This window comes from Caretta caretta, chromosome 3 (assembly GCF_965140235.1).
Source record: "Caretta caretta isolate rCarCar2 chromosome 3, rCarCar1.hap1, whole genome shotgun sequence".
Classification (NCBI taxonomy): Eukaryota; Metazoa; Chordata; order Testudines; family Cheloniidae; genus Caretta; species Caretta caretta.
The window spans coordinates 4841306-4858991 of NC_134208.1; the positions used below are offsets into that span (position 1 = coordinate 4841306).

Below are 17686 nucleotides of genomic sequence, written 5' to 3' on the forward strand. Positions count from 1 at the left end.
CTGCTCTGTTTGAACAGTTCTGGCAGTAATTGCACAACCCTTAGCTGCTATTCTCTCTTTATTTCCCTACTTCTCCTTCTCTAGCTGGCTGGTTCCTGCTTTTCCAGGACAGCCTGTACCTCTAGGTGAAGTGACTCCCCTTTTCATAGCATTATTTGCTTACTTGTTCATCTTCTTGGTCATGCAGTGGGAGCACGGGACACTCGTGGGATAGGATGGCCAGGTGCCCAGTCTGGTTGAAAAGAGGACCTGACAGTGTCCAGTCAGATCTACTGATCAGACACCCAATGTCCGGTTACTGTGGGTGGGGGAGGCAGGGAGGTACCAGATTATCACCCATGCCAACCCCTACTCAGCCGGGGCCACCTCCTACCTGCATCAGGCGGCTGCAGCTCCCAATCCTGGCTTTGCAGATGAGATTCCCTCCTGATTTGGGGGAGTGGAAAAGCAGCAAATGACGGAGGAAGGGAGGGGGGGAATAGGAGCGAACGGGAGTGGAGCCTTGGGGAAGGAGGCATGGCAGGCGTGGGTCCTCGGGGTAGGGGCGGGACCTCAGGGGGAAGAGGCAGGACAGGGGAGGTTCCTGCATTCCTGCTGGAGTGCCCAGTTTTTAAATACTACAAAGTTGGCAATCTTATCGTGGGATATAAATTGCATGTCGTCAAATGTTATATTCCTGGAGCCAGTCAGATAGACAGACAGACTTAGACAGAGGGAGCTGAGGTCTGCTGTGCTAGCTTTTATTGCTCTGGCTGCAAAACTGAAAGTAACCTGAAAGTGAGGCTTTGGCACAGAACCCCCTGCACATTTCAAGGGACAGGACATCACAAGAGCGGGTAGAAACTTTTCCATCAAAACATGTTCTTGATGAAACAAAAATTTTAGCAAATAAAGTCCATTTCATGGAACATTTTTGGTTTTCATGAAAACACAGGAAAAAAACTGACTTTTTTTTTAGCAAATAACACAATTTGCAGATTTTTTCCCCCATAAACCTGAACATTTTAAAAAATTGCAGAAAATAATAATTTCCTGAGCAGATGTAGTTCTGTTGCTATAACATATCCAAGTTTGCATCTGACGTGTACACAATTGATTCCACCATTAGCAAGCTGCGCTTTTTGCACATGCTGTATTTTGGAATTAAAATCTATGAATAAAGTATTTTGACTAAGATGAGTATAAAAACATGGCTATCCCCTACAAGCTACTATTACAATGCATTGCAAATTCATGAAATGAGAGTGTATCTTTACTCTCTCAGCATTCCATGATGGGACATTTAACCTATATTTCATGCTCTAATTAATTACATAAAATATGTTTTAAATTTCAGATTTACAAACTATTAAACAAGAGAAAATAATTCACTGAAATAGCTCAATTAACACCACACACAATTACAGAAAAAAAGTCTCTAACAAGCTCATTAAAACACAGATTTTATGATAGAGAATTTCTGATGTCTCTTTTTAAGAACGTCACATTCTTTGCAGCATTTTGTGAGTCCATTCAATTTCTTGGTATTCATCCTGTAAGTCTGCAAAAAAGAACAGCAGATTAAAACATGGTTCATTTTCTTTGTTTTGAACAAGAATTGTCCATTTCCCTTTATTATGTAGTGAGGAAAACGTTCTAATCCCCCACACAAACGAAGGAAAACAATACATTTAATGTATTTAAGCGTTTTGCTGGATCGGGGCCTTAATACCTCATAGACTCAGACTTTAAGGCCAGAAGGGACCATCATGATCACCTAGTCTGACCTCCTGCACTCCTGTGATAGACCCCTCACCTCTGGCTGAGTTACTGACGTCCTCAGATCATGGTTTAAAGACTTCAAGTTACAGAGAATCCACCATTTTACTCTCGTTCAAACCAGCAAGAGACCTGTGCTACAGAGGAAGGTGAAACGGCCCAGGATCTCTGCCAATCTGACCTGGGGAAAAATTCCTTCCCGACCCCAAATACAGCAATCAGTTAGTCCCTGAGGATGTGGGCAAGACACGTGAGCCAGACACTTGGGAAAGAATTCTCTGTCGTGACTCAGAGCCCTCCCCATCTAGTCTCCCGTTGCCAGCCATTGGGGATATTTGCCAATAGCAGTTGCAGATGGGTCATACGCCTTTGCAGACAACCTCCACTCTTATTAATCTATTTACTCTTGAGTTAATCATACTTAGCACCCACCTAGGGCTTTTCATCCATAGAGCTAAAAATACTTTAGAAAGGTGGGTAAAGTCTCATTATTCCCATTTCACAGATGGGGAAACAGCAATTCAGTAATTTACACAAGGCCACACAGAAGTAATCAATAAAATCAGCAACAGCAGATGGCCTTGTGGTTAAGGCACTGGCTTAGGACTCAGGAAATGTGAGTTTGATTCACAGCTCTATCAGCATCCCTGTGAGCCCTTGGGCAAGTTGTTTATCCCAGCCACCCAAGTCAATGGAAATTACCCTGAGTGTCGAGGCTGTATGCATGGAGGTCTCTGGTTGGGTGGCCAGGGTGTAAGATTGCCATACAACTCTCCCTGCTCCATCTGCAGCCCCTCCATGACTGTTGTATGAGGCAGGTTTTGGGGTCAGGGAGGCCATAGGCCTCTCACTTCTTGAAAGTGGACAGGCCAGGCCCATGCACTTTTCACCAGGGTGGACCCCACTCCCTTTCCCTCTGTAATAAATGAAAAGGGGTGGGGGGGGGGGGAGCTTCCTTTTATGAACACCCAGCCAGCCAGTTAGCTATAAAATCCCTCTTGGTGGCTGTTCTCTGCTTACTTTACCTGTAAAGGGTTAACAAAGTTCCCCAGATAAAGGAAAAGGAGTGGGCACCTGAGCAAAAGAGCCAATGGGAGGCTAAAACCTTTTAAAATGGGAAAAAAGTCCCCTTTGTCTGTTGTACTCTGGAGAAGGAGACATGAAGCACCAATGCTATAAGCAGGAATGTTGTGTAAGGCTTGAAGCAGGTATGGAAATTCATCTTCCATACCTAGAAGAAATTATTTGGATAGGGCATGTTTAGTTAGACACAATCAGGGTTATTTCTTATTTTGGCTTGTGGATCTGCTCTGTGCTAACCCCTGATGCTTTTGTTTGCTTGTAACCTTTAAGCTGAACCCCCAAGAAAGCTAGTTTGGGTGCCTAGTTTTTGCAATTGCTCTTTTAAAATCTAGCAAAAGCCCCTAAGTTCCAGATGTATTTTTTTCCTTTTTGTTTTTAATAAAATTTACCTTTTTTAAGAACAGGATTGGATTTTTGGTGTCCTAACAGGTTTGTGTCTATGCTGTTTGATTAGCTGGTGGCAACAGCTAATTTCCTTTGTTTTCTTTCTCAGGTCTTCCCCGGAGGGATGTGTGTATGAAAGGGCTTGAGGGTACTGCACAGGGAGGAATTCCCAAGTGCTCCTTCCTGGGTTCAATGGGTTTTTTTGTATTTGAATGGTGGCAGCGTTTACCAAGCCAAGCTCAGAGAAAAGCTATAACTTTTGGAGTGTAATACAAGCCTGGAGTGGAAAGTATTATTTTTTAAAATCCTTGCAGGCCTCCACCTTCTGCACTCTAAGTGCCAGAGTGGGAATTCAGCCTTGACAGCCTCCTCTTCCCTCCAAGGCCCCATCCCATGGTCAGGCTAACTTGGAGCCCAGTCGGGGAGCCCGGGCAGTTGTGGGACCCACGGCGGACCCTTGACCAGCCTGGGGTGTGGGCTGAGAACAGCCCCCGGTCTGTGTTCCCGTCCCCTGGGTTCCCCGCCCAGCGCAGGGCAGGTGGAGGTGGAGTGTCCGCGACAGCTCCACACAGCTGCCCGCACAGCTCTGTCCTTGACCCGGCTCCAGCCAGTGGCGGGAGGGCTCGGAGCTGCAGCCTGGCCATGGTAAGACTTGTACCATGGGCAGCTGTGTGGAGCCATGGATTCTCCATCTGCCCTGGGTGGGGGACTCAGGGGATGGAGACACAGGCAGGGGACTGCTTTTGGCACCCAGACCTTGCTCCATCTTCCAGCTTGGCCGGAGGAGGATCTCTGAGGGAAGATGAGGGGTTGTGGGGGACGGGGCTTTGGGGGAAAGGGAAAGGGGAGGGGCAGGGCCCCCCCAAACCCTTCCCCCCGACTTGGGAAGGCTCTGACACCCTTGGCTGGGGTCACTGAATCTGCATAAAATGCAGCTCCTGCCCTCACAGGGATCTTCTGCATTAGACCCCTTTTTAAGGAGGGAGGGTGGAGTAACGGTGTTTCAAAGCTCATTCCCTCAGCCCCACTGAGCCATCCAGCCCTTGCTGGGGGGACGTTCCTGCTTCCCCACACAGTGCGGCTCCACATACTAAGGTAGTGGACTTCTCCCCATACATACAGGCAAGTTCGCACTCAAATGTCATGTCAGGGCCTGGTTCAGCAGCTGCCCCCTGTAGGGCAGCCTGCACATGAGCGAACGTGTGGCAGGCTGTTGTAGCATTTCATACCACTGGGGCAGAGAGGGTTCTGATTCCAGCCATGCCCAGGAAGAGAGAGCAGAGTTTTACCTGACAGCTTCTCGGTGAGTTTTTCCCAGTGAGACAAGCCGAGTTTGAGCATGGTGGAAATGTCTGTCTGCAGCTTTGTCACGATGGAGTCCTGCAGCAAACACATTGCACAGCACGTGAGCATGGAAGTGACCTCAAAGCAACTCAGTCCTGGCCGTCAGCTCATCTAGGGGAGAAGGAGCCGAAGTCTGCACCATCTGGTGCAGCGTCAGCTGAATAGTCTGTGAAGTTCTAATCACAATCAACCACTCCTGTGCAATGCCACCAACCAGTCATGCAGGTACCACCTAGGGCATCATGTGAAGGCTCTGGGGCTGCACAGGTGTAACCATGAACCTTGTTTGCCCTGCAGAACTTTTATTGCTGGTTATGACAGGCAGGAAGGAAAGAGCCCAGCTTGACCCTCAGATCCCAAGGGGAATTTACAGAACTGGCAAGTGGCTTGTAAACAGAGAACATTTCTTGTGGAGTGACAGTACAAATGATGCTCACAATGCCATTTTTACGGTCACTTTTCAGAATAGAACCATCTATTAAGGTTTCATCTGAGGAAGCCAAACACAGTGAACTGCATGAAACTCAATATGTCTATGCATATTGTGACAAAGTTCCTCCTCTATCTTGGTGGGTCTTGCGCTTATTGGCAGATTTGCTTGCCTTGGAGCTTCACAACGGCCCTCAGTTTGGCGGTTTTCATGAACCCACAGTCCAGGTCAACTCCTCCTGTGTCTGACCAGGAGTTGGGAGGTTTGGGGGGAACCCGGGCCCGCCCTCTACTCCGGGGTCCAGCCCAGGACCCTGTGGAATGCAGCTGTCTAGAGTGCCTCCTGGAACAGCTGGGCGACAGCTACAACTCCCGGGGCTACTTCCCCATGGCCTCCTCCCAACCCCTTCTTTATCCTCGCCATAGGACCTTCCTCCTGGTGTCTGATAATGCTTGTACTCCTCAGTCCTCCAACAGTCCGCGTTCTCACTCTCAGCCTCTAGCGCCTCTTGCTCCCAGCTCCTCACATGCGCACCACAAACTGAAGTGAGCTCCTTTTTAAACCCAGGTGCCCTGATTAGCCTACCTTAATTGATTCTAGCAGCTTCTTGATTGGCTGCAGGTGTTCTAATCAGCCTGTCTGTCTTAATTGTCTCCAGAAGGTTCCTGATTGTTCTGGAACCGTCCCTGTTACCATACCCAGGGAAAAGGGACCTACTTAATCTGGGGCTAATATATCTGCCTTCTATTACTCTCCTGTAGCCATCTGGCCCGACCCTGTCACAATATCTAATTTATATATTGTGACTGGGCAAGGCCAGATGGCTATAGAAAAGTAGTGGGAGATAGATATATTAGCTCCAGGCTAAACAAATCCCTGGTACCAGGATAAGTGAAATGGAAGCTGCTCCAGGTCAATTAAGACACCTGGGGCCAATTAAGAACTTTCCAGCAGGCAGGGAGAATGCTAGGTTGATTGGGACAACTGAAGCCAATCAGGGGCTTCCTGAAACTAGTTAAAAGCCTCCCAGTTAGTCAGGTGGGTGTGTATGTCAGGAGCTGCAGGAGGAAGTTGCACTGTTGGAGAGACTGAGTAGTACATAGTACTACCATATCAAGCACAAGGAAGGAGGCCCTGAGGTAAGGGTGTAGTGGAGCTTGAGGAAGCGAGGGCTGCTGTGTGGCGGAAGTAGCCCAGGGAATTGTACATGTCATGTTTCTAAAAGGTCAGCTACCATAGCTGATACTAATAGGGTCCCTGGGCTGGAACCCAGAGTAGAGGGTGGGCCTGGGCTCCCCCCGCCCACCTTTGCCCCCTGATTAATCATTGAGTCTGGGAGACAACAGAGACTGTGCAAGGAAGGATAACTTCTCTTCACCTCCCTAACTGGCTTATGATGAAAAGGGCTCAGTAGACTGTGACCCTTGTCTCTAGAGAAAGAAGGGTTATGTGGAGAGTCACAGTGAGCCTCTGAGGCTAGCAAAATCCACCAGGAAACACGGGACCCACGGAGGCAAGGACAGAGCTTTGTCACTATATATATATATGGGAAGTTTATAAAAATGAATATAAAACAGAACTAGGAATTGTAGAAAAATGATAAGGGAAGCAAAAGAATAAAAAGAGAATTCTATGGTCAGCAGAGTTAAGGAAAATAAGAAGTTTTTACAATATATTAGGAACAAAGAAGCCTAATAATGGCATTCTTCAATATTGTCCATTATTGAATGGATGTATGGTATTGGACTATTAACAGATGGAAAAGATAAAATAATCAATAATAATTCAGAAAAGACAATAGTGTTCAATAAATATTAGGCAACTAGCCAAAGATTCAAAAAGTAATAGCAAAATGCTTTTAAGTACATCATAAGCAGGAAGCCTGCTAAACAACCGGTGGGGCCACTGGATGATGGAGATGCTAAAGGAGCACTCAAGGACGATAAGGGCATTGTGAAGAAACTAAATTAATTCTTTTCATTGGTCTTCACGGCTGAGGATGTGAGGGAGATTCCCAAACCTGACCCATTCTTTTTAGGTGACAAATCTGAGGAACTGTCCCAGATTGAGGTGTCAATTAGGGGAGGTTTTGGAACAAATTGATAAACCAAACATAAATAAGTCACCAGGACCAGATGGTATTCACCCAAGAGTTCTGAAGGAACTCAAATGTGAAATTGCAGAACTACTAACTGTGGTATGTAACCTATCATTTAAATCAGCTTCTGTACCAAATGACTGGAGGATAGCTAATCATAGAATCACAGAATCATAGAATATCAGGGTTGGAAGGGACCTCAGGAGGTCATCTAGTCCAACCCCCTGCTCAAAGCAGGACCAATCCCCAATTAAATCATCCCAGCCAGGGATTTGTCAAGCCTGACCGTAAAAACTTCTAAGGAAGGAGATTCTACCACCTCCCTAGGTAATATGACTCCAATTTTTAAAAAGGGCTTCAGAGGTGATCCCGGCAATTACAGGCCAGTAAGTCTGACTTCAGTACTGGACAAACTGGTTGAAACTATAGTAAAGAACAAAATTGTCAGATATATTTTCCCCATAATTTGTTGGGGAAAAGTCAACCTGGTTTTTGTAAAGGGAAATCATGCCTCACCAATCTACTAGAATCCTTTGAGGGGGTCAACAAACATGTGGACAAGGGGGACCCAGTGGACATAGTGTACTTCCAGAAAGCCTTTGACAAGGTTTCTCACCAAAGGCTCTTAAGCAAAGTAAGCTGTCATGGGATAAAAGCGAAGGCCCTCTCATGGGTTGTTAACTGGTTAAAAAATAGGAAACAAAGGGTAGGACTAAATGGTCAGTTTTCAGAATGGAGAGAGGTAAGTAGTGGTTTCCCCAGGGGTCTGTACTGGGACCAGTCTTATTCAACATATTCATAAATGATCTAGAAAAAGGGGTAAACAGTGAGGTGGCAAAATTTGCAGATGATACAAAACTACTCAAGATAGTTAAGTCCCAAGCAGATGCAAAGAGCTATAAAAGGGTCTCATAAAACTGGGTGACTGGGCAACAAAATGGCAGATTAAACTGATTAGGATATGAAACGACTGCCATATGAGGAAAGATTAATAAGACTGGGACTTTTCAGCTTGGAAAAGAGACGACTAAGGGGAATATGATAGAGGTCTATAAAATCATGACTGGTGTGGAGAAAGTAAACAAAGAAGTGATATTTACTCCTTCTCATATCCCAAGAACTAGGGGTCACCAAATGAAATTAATAGGCAGCAGGTTTAAAAACAAACAAAAGGAAGTATTTTTTCACACAACGCACAGTCAACCTGTGGAACTCCTTGCCAGCAGACGTTATGAAGACCAAGACTATAACAGGGTTCAAAAAAGAACTACATAAGTTAATGGAGGATAGGTCCATCTATGGCTATTAGCCAGGATGGACAGGGATGGTGTCCTTAGCCTCTGTTTGCCCCTCTTTTATACTTTCTTCCACTGCTAGAAAGATCCTTGCTGTGACATGGAGTCAGGCAGCCCCCATTGGTCAGGCAGTTCCCCATTGCACACGTGTTCTCTCTGAGAAGTCTCGCGGAGAGTGGATTCCCTTTAATGGGCCATCAGCACATGTCTGGCTGGTCCTTTGTGTTGGAATATGTAAGGGTTAAGTAAAGCCCTGGAAAACCACTGGTGTGCTGGCATGGTATTAGGGAGTAGAAGCATGGGCCGTTTCTGCACTTGATAAATAAAATGCTACCCCTCTCCCTTCCCTTTTGCTTGTTAAGGATTCATAAGCGTTGCATCTGGATAAGGAATGTGGGGATCTAAGGGATACTCTTTGGGTAAAGCAGTGTTATCCCCCCCTCCCTTCCTGTCCCAGCTACATAAATGAGCTCGGGGTCATGGCCCCTTCCTCCCTTCCCTGCAAACTGCTGATTAGGGGAAAACACAGTTACTTACCTCTCGTAACTGTTGTTCTTCAAGATGTGTTGCTCATATCCATTCCAATAGGTGTGTACGCGTGCCGCATGCATGATCACCAGAAGGCTTTTCCCCTAGCGGTACCTGTCGGGTTGGCTGTGGAGACCCCTGGAGTGGTGCCTTCATGGCAGTGTATATAGGACCCTGCTGACCTGCCGCTCACTCAGTTCTTTCTTGCCAGAATACTCCAACAGTGGGGAGGCGGGCGGGATTTGGAATGGACATGAGCAACACATCTCAAAGAACAACAGTTATGAAAGGTAAGTAACCATTTTTTCTTCTTCGAGTGATTGCTCATGTGTATTCCAATAGGTGACTTCCAAGCAGTTGCCCAGGGGGAGGGGTCAGAGTTCACCTGATCGCTGAGTGCAGGACTGCCCTACCAAAGGCAGCATCATCCCTCGCCTACTGGGTAATGGTGTACTGTGAAGTGAAGGTGTGGACGGAAGACCATGTTGCTGCCTTGCAGATATCCTGGATAGGGGACCTGCACCAGGAATGCCGTGGATGCCGTCTGTGCTCTGGTAGAGTGAGTCGTAAGCAGAGGGGCTGGAACTTTAGCCAGGTCATAGCAAGTCCTGATACAGGATGTGATTCGTGGCAAAATGTGCTGGGATGAGATCGGAAGCCCCCTCATTCTTTCTGCGATGGCAATAAAGAGCTGTGGTGATTTATGAAATGGCTTTGTGCATTCAATGTAAAATGCCAAGGCATGTCTAACGTCCAGGGAATGGAATATACACTCCCTGATAGTGGCATGGGGTTTAGGAAAGAACACCGGTAAAATATAGATCTTGGTTCACATGAAACTGGGATACAGCCTTAGGGAGAAACAAATGGTCCCTCAGACCAGACATCACTCACTCGATTTTCCAGAGGTGGGGCTCTCATATAGGTGTATAGAGTGGGCGATGCAAAAGTCCCACCGCGCGAGGGCTTCCCGACACAGGGGAGAGGAGCGAGCACTACCCTGTTTGTTTATATAAAACATTGCGCAGTATTGTCCACGAGCACTGATACGAATGTGCCCTGGAGGCAAGACTGGAATGCTTGGCATGCCAGGCGAACTGCCCTCAGCTCCCTTCCGTTGATGTGCAGCGATAGCTCTGTATGGGACCAGAGGCCCTGGGTTCTGATATTGCCCAGATGTGCTCCCCAACTGAGTGCCGAGGCCAGGGAGAGCGTAGGTTGGGGTTTGGCAAAGGGTACTCCTGCACAAACCAGCTGTGGTTGTAGCCACCAGTGGAGAGAGTTGAGAATCCGAGGCGGGAGGGTCACTATTGTGTCCGGTGGGCCCCTGCACGGTCTGGGCACTTGCGCTAACCATGCCTGGAGGGGCTGAAGGAGCAGCCTGGTGTGCTATACTACGTATGTACAGGCTGCCATGTGCCCCAATAGCCTCATGCAATTTCTGGCCGTAGTTGTGGGAAAGCGGTGCAGGGTCTCGATAATGTCCGTGAGTGCTTTTAAACGCATTTCCGGAAAAAATGTCCTCACTTGCGTGGAGTTCAAGAGAGCTCCTATGAACTCTATTCTTTGTGTGGGGGTCAGTGTGGACTTGGGCTCGTTCAACATAAGTCCCAGCCTGCAAAATATTCCACTGGTAAGGGACACATGTTCTGTCACCCATTCCTGGGAATCGGCCTTGATGAGCCAGTCATCCAGATATGGGAATACCTGCACCTGGTGCTCGCGGAGGAAGGCTGCCATGACCGCCATACACATGGTGAACACCCGGGGGGCCTTGAAAGGCCAAAAGGAGCACCCTGAACTGGTAGTGCTGGCCACTGACTACGAATCTGAGGAAGCACCTGTGGGCTGGGAAAATGGAAATATGGAAATGTGTGTCCTTCAAGTCGAGGGCGGCGTACCAGTCTCCTGGATCCAGGGAGGGAATGATGGTGGCCAGAGAGACCATGCAAAACTTCACTTTCTTTATGAATGTGTTGAGGTCTTGTAGATCCAGGATAGGCCAAAGCCCGCCCTTGGTCCTGGGGATGAGGAAATAGAGGGACTAGAACCTATTGCCCCATAACTCCTGAGAAACCTCCTCTATTGCCCCTAGAGCTAGGAGGGAATGCACATCCTGCAAAAGGAGTTGCTCGTGAGAGGGGTCCCTGAAGAGGGATGGGGAAGGGGGTGGAAGGGCAAGAGGGAACAGAATTGGATAGAATATCCCACCCCTACCGTGCTGAGGACCCAGCGGTCTGACGTGATCTGAGACCAAGCATTGTAGAAGCGAGAGAGTCAGTTCACAAAGGGGGGTGGGGTGGGGGAAGGATCCAAGATAGCATCTGGTTCACTGTCCTTGGGTGCATATTCAAAGTTTGGCTTGGGTCCAGGGAGCTGTTTGGTCGAACCCTGGCCTTGGCCTGAGGAGGATTGTGGAGGGCGCCTCCTATTATTCCTGCCCCTTCTCCTTTGTGGATCTCGCCTAGGGGGCCCAGGGTAGAAGCAGGACAGGGGCTGAGGCCTAAAGGGCTTTCTCTGAGGCGCAGGGGTGTGTAGCCCCAGAGACTTCCGAGTCGCCCGCGAGTTCTTCAGGCTATGCAGGCACGTGTCCGTATTTTGGATAAACAGGCCCTCACAGTCAAAGGGGAGGTCCTGTATTGTGTTCTGGACCTCAGATGGAATCCCTAAAACCTGGAGCCAGGCGATGTGCCTCATAGCGATGGCGGTGGCCATGGTATGAGCTGCAGAGTCCACCGCATCCAGGGCTGCCTGGAGGGAGGTCCTAGAGACTACTCCACCCTCCTCAAGGAGTGCGCCAAACTCCTTGCAAGAGCTGGCCAGGATTAACTCCTGGAACTTAGCTAACAAGCTCCAGGAATTAAAGGCGAAGTAATTCAGCACTGCCTGCTGGTTCGCTACTTGAAGCTGGAGCCTCCCAGTCAAATAGACTTTACGGATGAAGAGATCCAGCTTCTTGGCATCCTGTGACTTAGGTGCGGGGCCTGGCTGTCCCTGGCGCTCTTTGTGGTTTGCCACATCAACCACCAGAGTCCCCAGCTGGGGATGGGTAAAAAGGTGCTTATAGCCCTTTTGTGGTACAAAATACGGTCTCTCAACCCCTTTAGCCATTGGTGGTATAGAGGCTGAGGTCTGCCAGAGCACCTTTGTGGTGTTCTGAATTGTCCTTATGAGGAGCAGGGCCACTCTAGAAGGACCTTCAGGAGTGAGGATGTCCACCATCGGATCTGAGTCCTCCGTAACCTCCTCTGTCTGGAGGTTAAGGTTATGGCCACCCTCCTAAGCAGGTCCTGGTGGCCTTTGGTGTCCTTTGGTGGGAGAGTGGTGGAGGTGTCTGCCACCGCCTCATCCGGCAAAGAGGAGGAAGAGGTTCCTGGGACAGGATCTTCCTGCCCTTCCGGTTCTCTGGAGGTTGGGTCAGGTACCTCGAAGCTCCCCGCGACCACATGTGGCTCACGTGTCACCGACATGGGTGCAGGAGGGGCTGCGCTTGCCTGTGGCTGCTCAGCAGCCCTGTCTCGTACGGAGTCCTCAGGGGCCCTAGGGGTGTAGCGTGACAGTGACGTCGCTGATGGGGGGGCACGGGGTGCCGATGCTACCGATACCGGCCTGGATCCCTGACCCTGAGCCTGGTGGTAGGCCCAAGGGGTCCAAAAGGGCCATTGTACTGGGCCCTGCCACCGGGGCAGCCAGGTGCCGGTTGCTCTGCTGGCCTACGGTGCCGGGATTGGTGCCTGGACCAGGAGCGGTGGCGGCTGTGTCGGGAGACAGAAGACTCGGCTTCTGACCCTGACGAGTAGTCTGTACCTGACCACAGGGGCGCAGAGCCAGACGGTGCCGGCGAGCGGTATCAGGGGACCGCGATTGGCACCGCAGCATGGTGGGCTTCCCCCGACGACGAATTAACGACGGTGTCACCAGCGGTGCCGCGATGGATGTTGGAGCTGCCCGTGGTGCCAGGCTCGATGCCGCAGTCGGTGCCGTTGCTGATGCTACCGGCCCTGCCTGCGTTGGCAAAGCTGGGCCCCGCACCTGCGGCGCCGGGTACTGCGCAGTCCTGGCGATGAGCTCTCGGGCCGCCTCATAGGTGTCTAGAGTGGAGGGGAGATCAAGCTCATCTTCCAAGTCGTCCCTGGTGGGGGAGTCCATTCTCGCCGGACTCAACAGCTCCGCCACTAGGGCCGGAATCAATGGTGCCGCTTCTTGAGGACCAGACCGAGGGTGTCCCGCCAGAGGACGCACCCCACTAGAATCCCCCCATGGCTTCTTGATGAAGGAACATCCCCTGTCTGGCCTCTTTTTCTTACGCGGCACCGGGGATTGGGAACGGTGCCGCCTGGAGGCACTGGCCTTGAGGGCTGGGGAGCAGTGCCGGTGCTCCCTGGCAGAGTCCTTCCTCGGTGCCAGGACATCCCACACTGAGGCAGGTGCGCTGCACACTGAGGATGCCAGTGCCGGTTCTGGCTGAGGCCGAAGGGCTGACTCCATTAGGAGGAGCTTACAATGATAGTCCTGCTCTCTCTTAGTCCTGGGTCTGAAGCTCCTGCAAATTGGGCCCTTATCTTTCTGATGGCCCTCCCCGAGGCACTTGAGACGGGCGGCATGCGGATCACTTGTGGGCATAGGCCTCGCACACCTCTTGCACGCCTTAAACCCCTGCGACCAAGACATGGTCACTGGGGAGAGAAGAATGGGGGGAGAGCCCCCCAAAGTAAGCTAAACTAATCTACAACTATTAATAACTAACTGACTAACGACTATTTACACAAAACAAGGGAACCCCTTGGTAAGGCACTTGCAGATGCAAGTGACTGAGCTGTTCCAAAGACCATCGCAGGCAGTAAGAAGGAACTGAGCAGGCGGCAGGTTGGCAGGGTCCTATATACACAGCCATGAAGGCGCCACTCCAGGGGTCTCCACAGCCGACCTGACGGATACTGCTAGGGGAAAAGCTTTCTGGCGATCATGCACGCAGCGTGCACAAACACAAATTGGAATGCACATGAGCAATCACTTGAAGAAGAACTTGTGGCTACAGTTACTGCAAAAAAATGTATCTTCAAGGAAAAATGTCTGTATGATATGCTTAATGCTGTAAACAGTAAACAGGTGCATGTATAATCATATTCAGCTTATAGCTATTAATATTCATTGTATGGGCATTCATATTACTCAATAAGGGTTTTGGGGGTGTTGTAGTAAATGTGGGTATTTACAAACCAACTTAGATAAAAGAGTGTGAAGTGATTAACTCAGTGCTTACTCGACGATTGGGTCGAGGGGAACAAGTATCGCAATAAAGAAGCCCGTACTCAAATCCGCCTCTGGGTCAACCTGCTCCTTTTCTTCTAACACTTTGTTGCCACTGAAAGGCCAGCTGTGGGCATCTCCCAACCTCACAACATAGTTCAGTAACACATCCAGCAACACTTTATACCTTCGCATACAACGATAGCACATGTGAGTCAACAGGATATTAATGTTCAAAAGATGAAGACATTTAAATAATACCTCACAAGGCAGCCTTGTACAAAACATATCAATCACATGACAGTGATGAATATGGGGGTTCCAGGGTGCTACTTCGAGGTAAAGAGTGTCACACTCATATCATACAATGATGATAACACTCTTTCCATTCCACTAGTATCTTGGGATGATATTAAACAGCAGCTTCTAAAATTAGACATTTATAAATCAGCAGATCCAGATAACTTGCATTCAAAAGTACAAAAAGAGCTGGCTGACGAACTCACTGAACAATTGCTGTCAATTTTCAATAAAGTCTTGGAACACCGGGGAAGTTCCAGAAGACTGGAAGAAAGCTAATGTTGTGCCAATATTTAAAAAGATTAAACAGGATGACCTGGGTAATTATAGGTCTGTCAGTCTGACATTGATCCTCGGCAAGATAATGGAGTGGCTAATACAATCAACCCACAGGTGTCAAACAGTTACAGCCCTTATTTTATGAGGACCACATCTTGAAAGAATTTTTTCCCTAAACCCCTTCTGCTAGGTTCCAAACAACCCCCAAAACTTGCTAGTCTCATAATCAGAAGCAAAGTCCCCATTGACCAATTCAAAGCAACACCAGATCCTGCCAAAACAGTTGCAAAACCTGCAGACATATCTCCAGTGCTATGATGGTCAATCCACCCACCCCCTCTCCACAACACACTTTTCAAGATCCAGGGGTCCTACATATGCCTATCCCAGCGTATGGTGTACCTCATCCATTGCATCAAATGCCCCAACAACCACCATGTGGGTGAAACCAGATAATCACCACACCCTTCAATGAACTCACACAGAAAAATGAAAAGAGACAAAACCACCCTGCCACCAGTGGGGGAACACTTTACACAGAGCGATCACTCTATAGCTGATCTCTCAGGCCTCGTCCTCAAAGGCAACCTGCACAACACTCTCAAAAGACAAGCCTGGGACCTTAAATACATAACTCTGTTAGACACCAAAAATCAAGGATCAACAGAGACACTGGATTTGTGGCTTATTGCAACAATCTGTAACCTACTAACCCTCCTTTGTCCTATGACTGCAGAGGTGTTACCTGCCCACTGTATGTAAAGTGGTGCCGCATGTTAAACCCTTATGCTTAACCATCAGTATCACCTCGTATTTATTTGTGACACACTAGTTACCTTTTCTAGACCTGAAGAAGAGCTCTGTGAAGCTTGAAAGCTTGTCTTTCTCACCAACAGAAGCTGGTCCAACAGAACATATTACTTCATCCACCTTGTCTATATCAGGGGACAGCATTTACCATGTCACCAGAACGGTTCGCATCTCACAGTTGCTTTTTGTAATAACTAGGCAGTAGCTATGCTCAGTACTATCCACAGGGCCGGTTCAACAAGCCTTCACACTCACTGTGAGCCCCATCAGTTTGCATGCGTAAAAATAGAGAGCAGCATCAAAATGCTTGTTTGCATCTTCCAGTGTCCTGCAAATACTTGGATTCACCTACAAACAGATGTGCTCACAGTTACCATGGGCACATAGCTTTAACGGGCTTGCGGAAAGTGTTGCTCGTTACACTGAGCCAGGTGACCCGCTTGTTGTTCTATACAAAGAAGGTACGAGTTGCTGGAGCATACACCGACTCTCAGAGAAATGGTGCGATCACTACTCTTTCTTGCTACACCTTCGAGTTCCCTGCAGTTCACTGTGGAGAGATCAGTTACACTCTGATCACCTGTTGTCTCTTGTCTTATACTTGGATAGTAAGCTCTCTGGGGCAGAGTCTGTCCTTTTGTTCTATGTTTATACAGCGCCCAAAACGGTGGGGTCTGGCCATGACCAGTGCTCCTTAGCGCTATGGTAACACAAATAATAAATATCAATGATTCTGCAAACTATGCTCACACTTACTTTAAAGCCCACTTGTGGTTCCACTGAAGTCAATGGTCTTATTCATTAGTCACATGCGTGTTTGCAAGTTCAGACCCTTAAAGGACGCCTTGAATATCAAGGTCACATTGTGTCTACTCTTGGTGGAAACTGAACATCCAATGAAGCAGGGGGTTTGCTCCAATATTTTTGGCCTACATTCTGGCTGGGTAGCTTGCTCTGGGCCGCTCCCTCTGTGGACACTGTACTGTGGCCAGACAGCACCACCCAAACCCATAAATACAGCCCCACAGAGCAGGGGGGAGCATCCCTCACCTTCAGTTCCTGGAGCTGCATCTTCATCTTCTCCTTTGCCGTCTCAAACATTCCACCCGCCGCCTTTTTCTCAATGCTCTCCTTGAGGGTATTTTGCATCCTCTGGCAGGATTGCGGCCCGTGGATCTTAGCCGCCTCTGTTGGAAAGATGGGAGCAGTCAGAGCTCTAGACAAGAGTGGGCAGGATTTGGGCAGGGAGGGTGGCAGGTGCTGGGTTTAGGTGAAGAAAAGAATGGCAGCCAATGGCAGTGACGGCACCACCGGAGGGGACATCTAGCTGATTCTTCTAGTGACAGTGACTTTAGTGCTGGAGAAAGGAGCCAGCCTGGATGCCCCGGAGAATGACACTCCCTCATATTCCTCAATGCAAATGACGCCGCCATGTTCACACGTGCCCCAGCCCAGAATGGGAGGGGCCTCACCGCCTCAGGGCACTGCAGAGATGCCAGTGAAACTCTGAGCAGGAATTGATTTGTGCCAGATCCCAATTCCTGTTCCAAGACTCTTCCCCATCCCACTCCTCTGCCTCAGCGAAGTGCCCTGGTTCCTTCTCCCGTGCCTCTTTAATCCTTCTGGAACTCCTCTACCCAGGGCCATCCCTAGGGAGATGTGGGGCCTGGGACATAGGCGCCGAGTTTCTAATTTGCCCAGGGGTGCTCCCCCAGGCTCCGTCCAGGCCCCACCCCCACTCCACCCCTTTCCCCAAGGCACCACCCCTTTTCCCTCCTCCACCCCGCCCTGCCTCTTCCCTGCCCAGTTCCGCTCCCTCCCCTGAGTGCGCTGCGCCCTCACTCCTCCCCCCAGTGCCTCCTGATGCTGCGAAACATCTGATATGCGGCAGGCAGTAGGTGTGCGAGGGAGGGGGAGGCGCTGATTGGCGGGGCCTGACAGTGGGCAGGAGGCGCTGGGGGGAGGGGAAGGTTCTGGTAGGGGGCTCCTCCTTGCCCCCCAGCCCGCCTGCCGCTCTCCTCCCCATTCGCCTCCTCACCCCGCTTGCCCTCCTGCCTCACTTCCCTGCCCACCTCCTCATGATTTTATCAAAAGCGTGGGGCCTGGAGCAGTCGCCTCGATTTGCCA

At 49.4% G+C, this 17686-nt stretch overlaps 1 protein-coding gene across 1 annotated transcript in view; it reads right to left on the reverse strand.

Moving 5' to 3' along the window:
* Positions 1 to 719: 719 nt before the first annotated feature.
* Positions 720 to 17686, reverse strand: part of NUGGC (nuclear GTPase, germinal center associated) — an 85567-nt gene continuing 68600 nt past the window's right edge. Inside the window, exons 17-19 of the mRNA XM_075126294.1 lie at positions 16610 to 16746; positions 4515 to 4605; positions 720 to 1540 (exon numbers count right to left, since the gene is read on the reverse strand). Coding sequence (XP_074982395.1) covers positions 1482 to 1540; positions 4515 to 4605; positions 16610 to 16746 — 287 coding nt within the window. The 3' untranslated portion in view covers positions 720 to 1481. The remainder of the gene's footprint in view (positions 1541 to 4514; positions 4606 to 16609; positions 16747 to 17686) is intronic.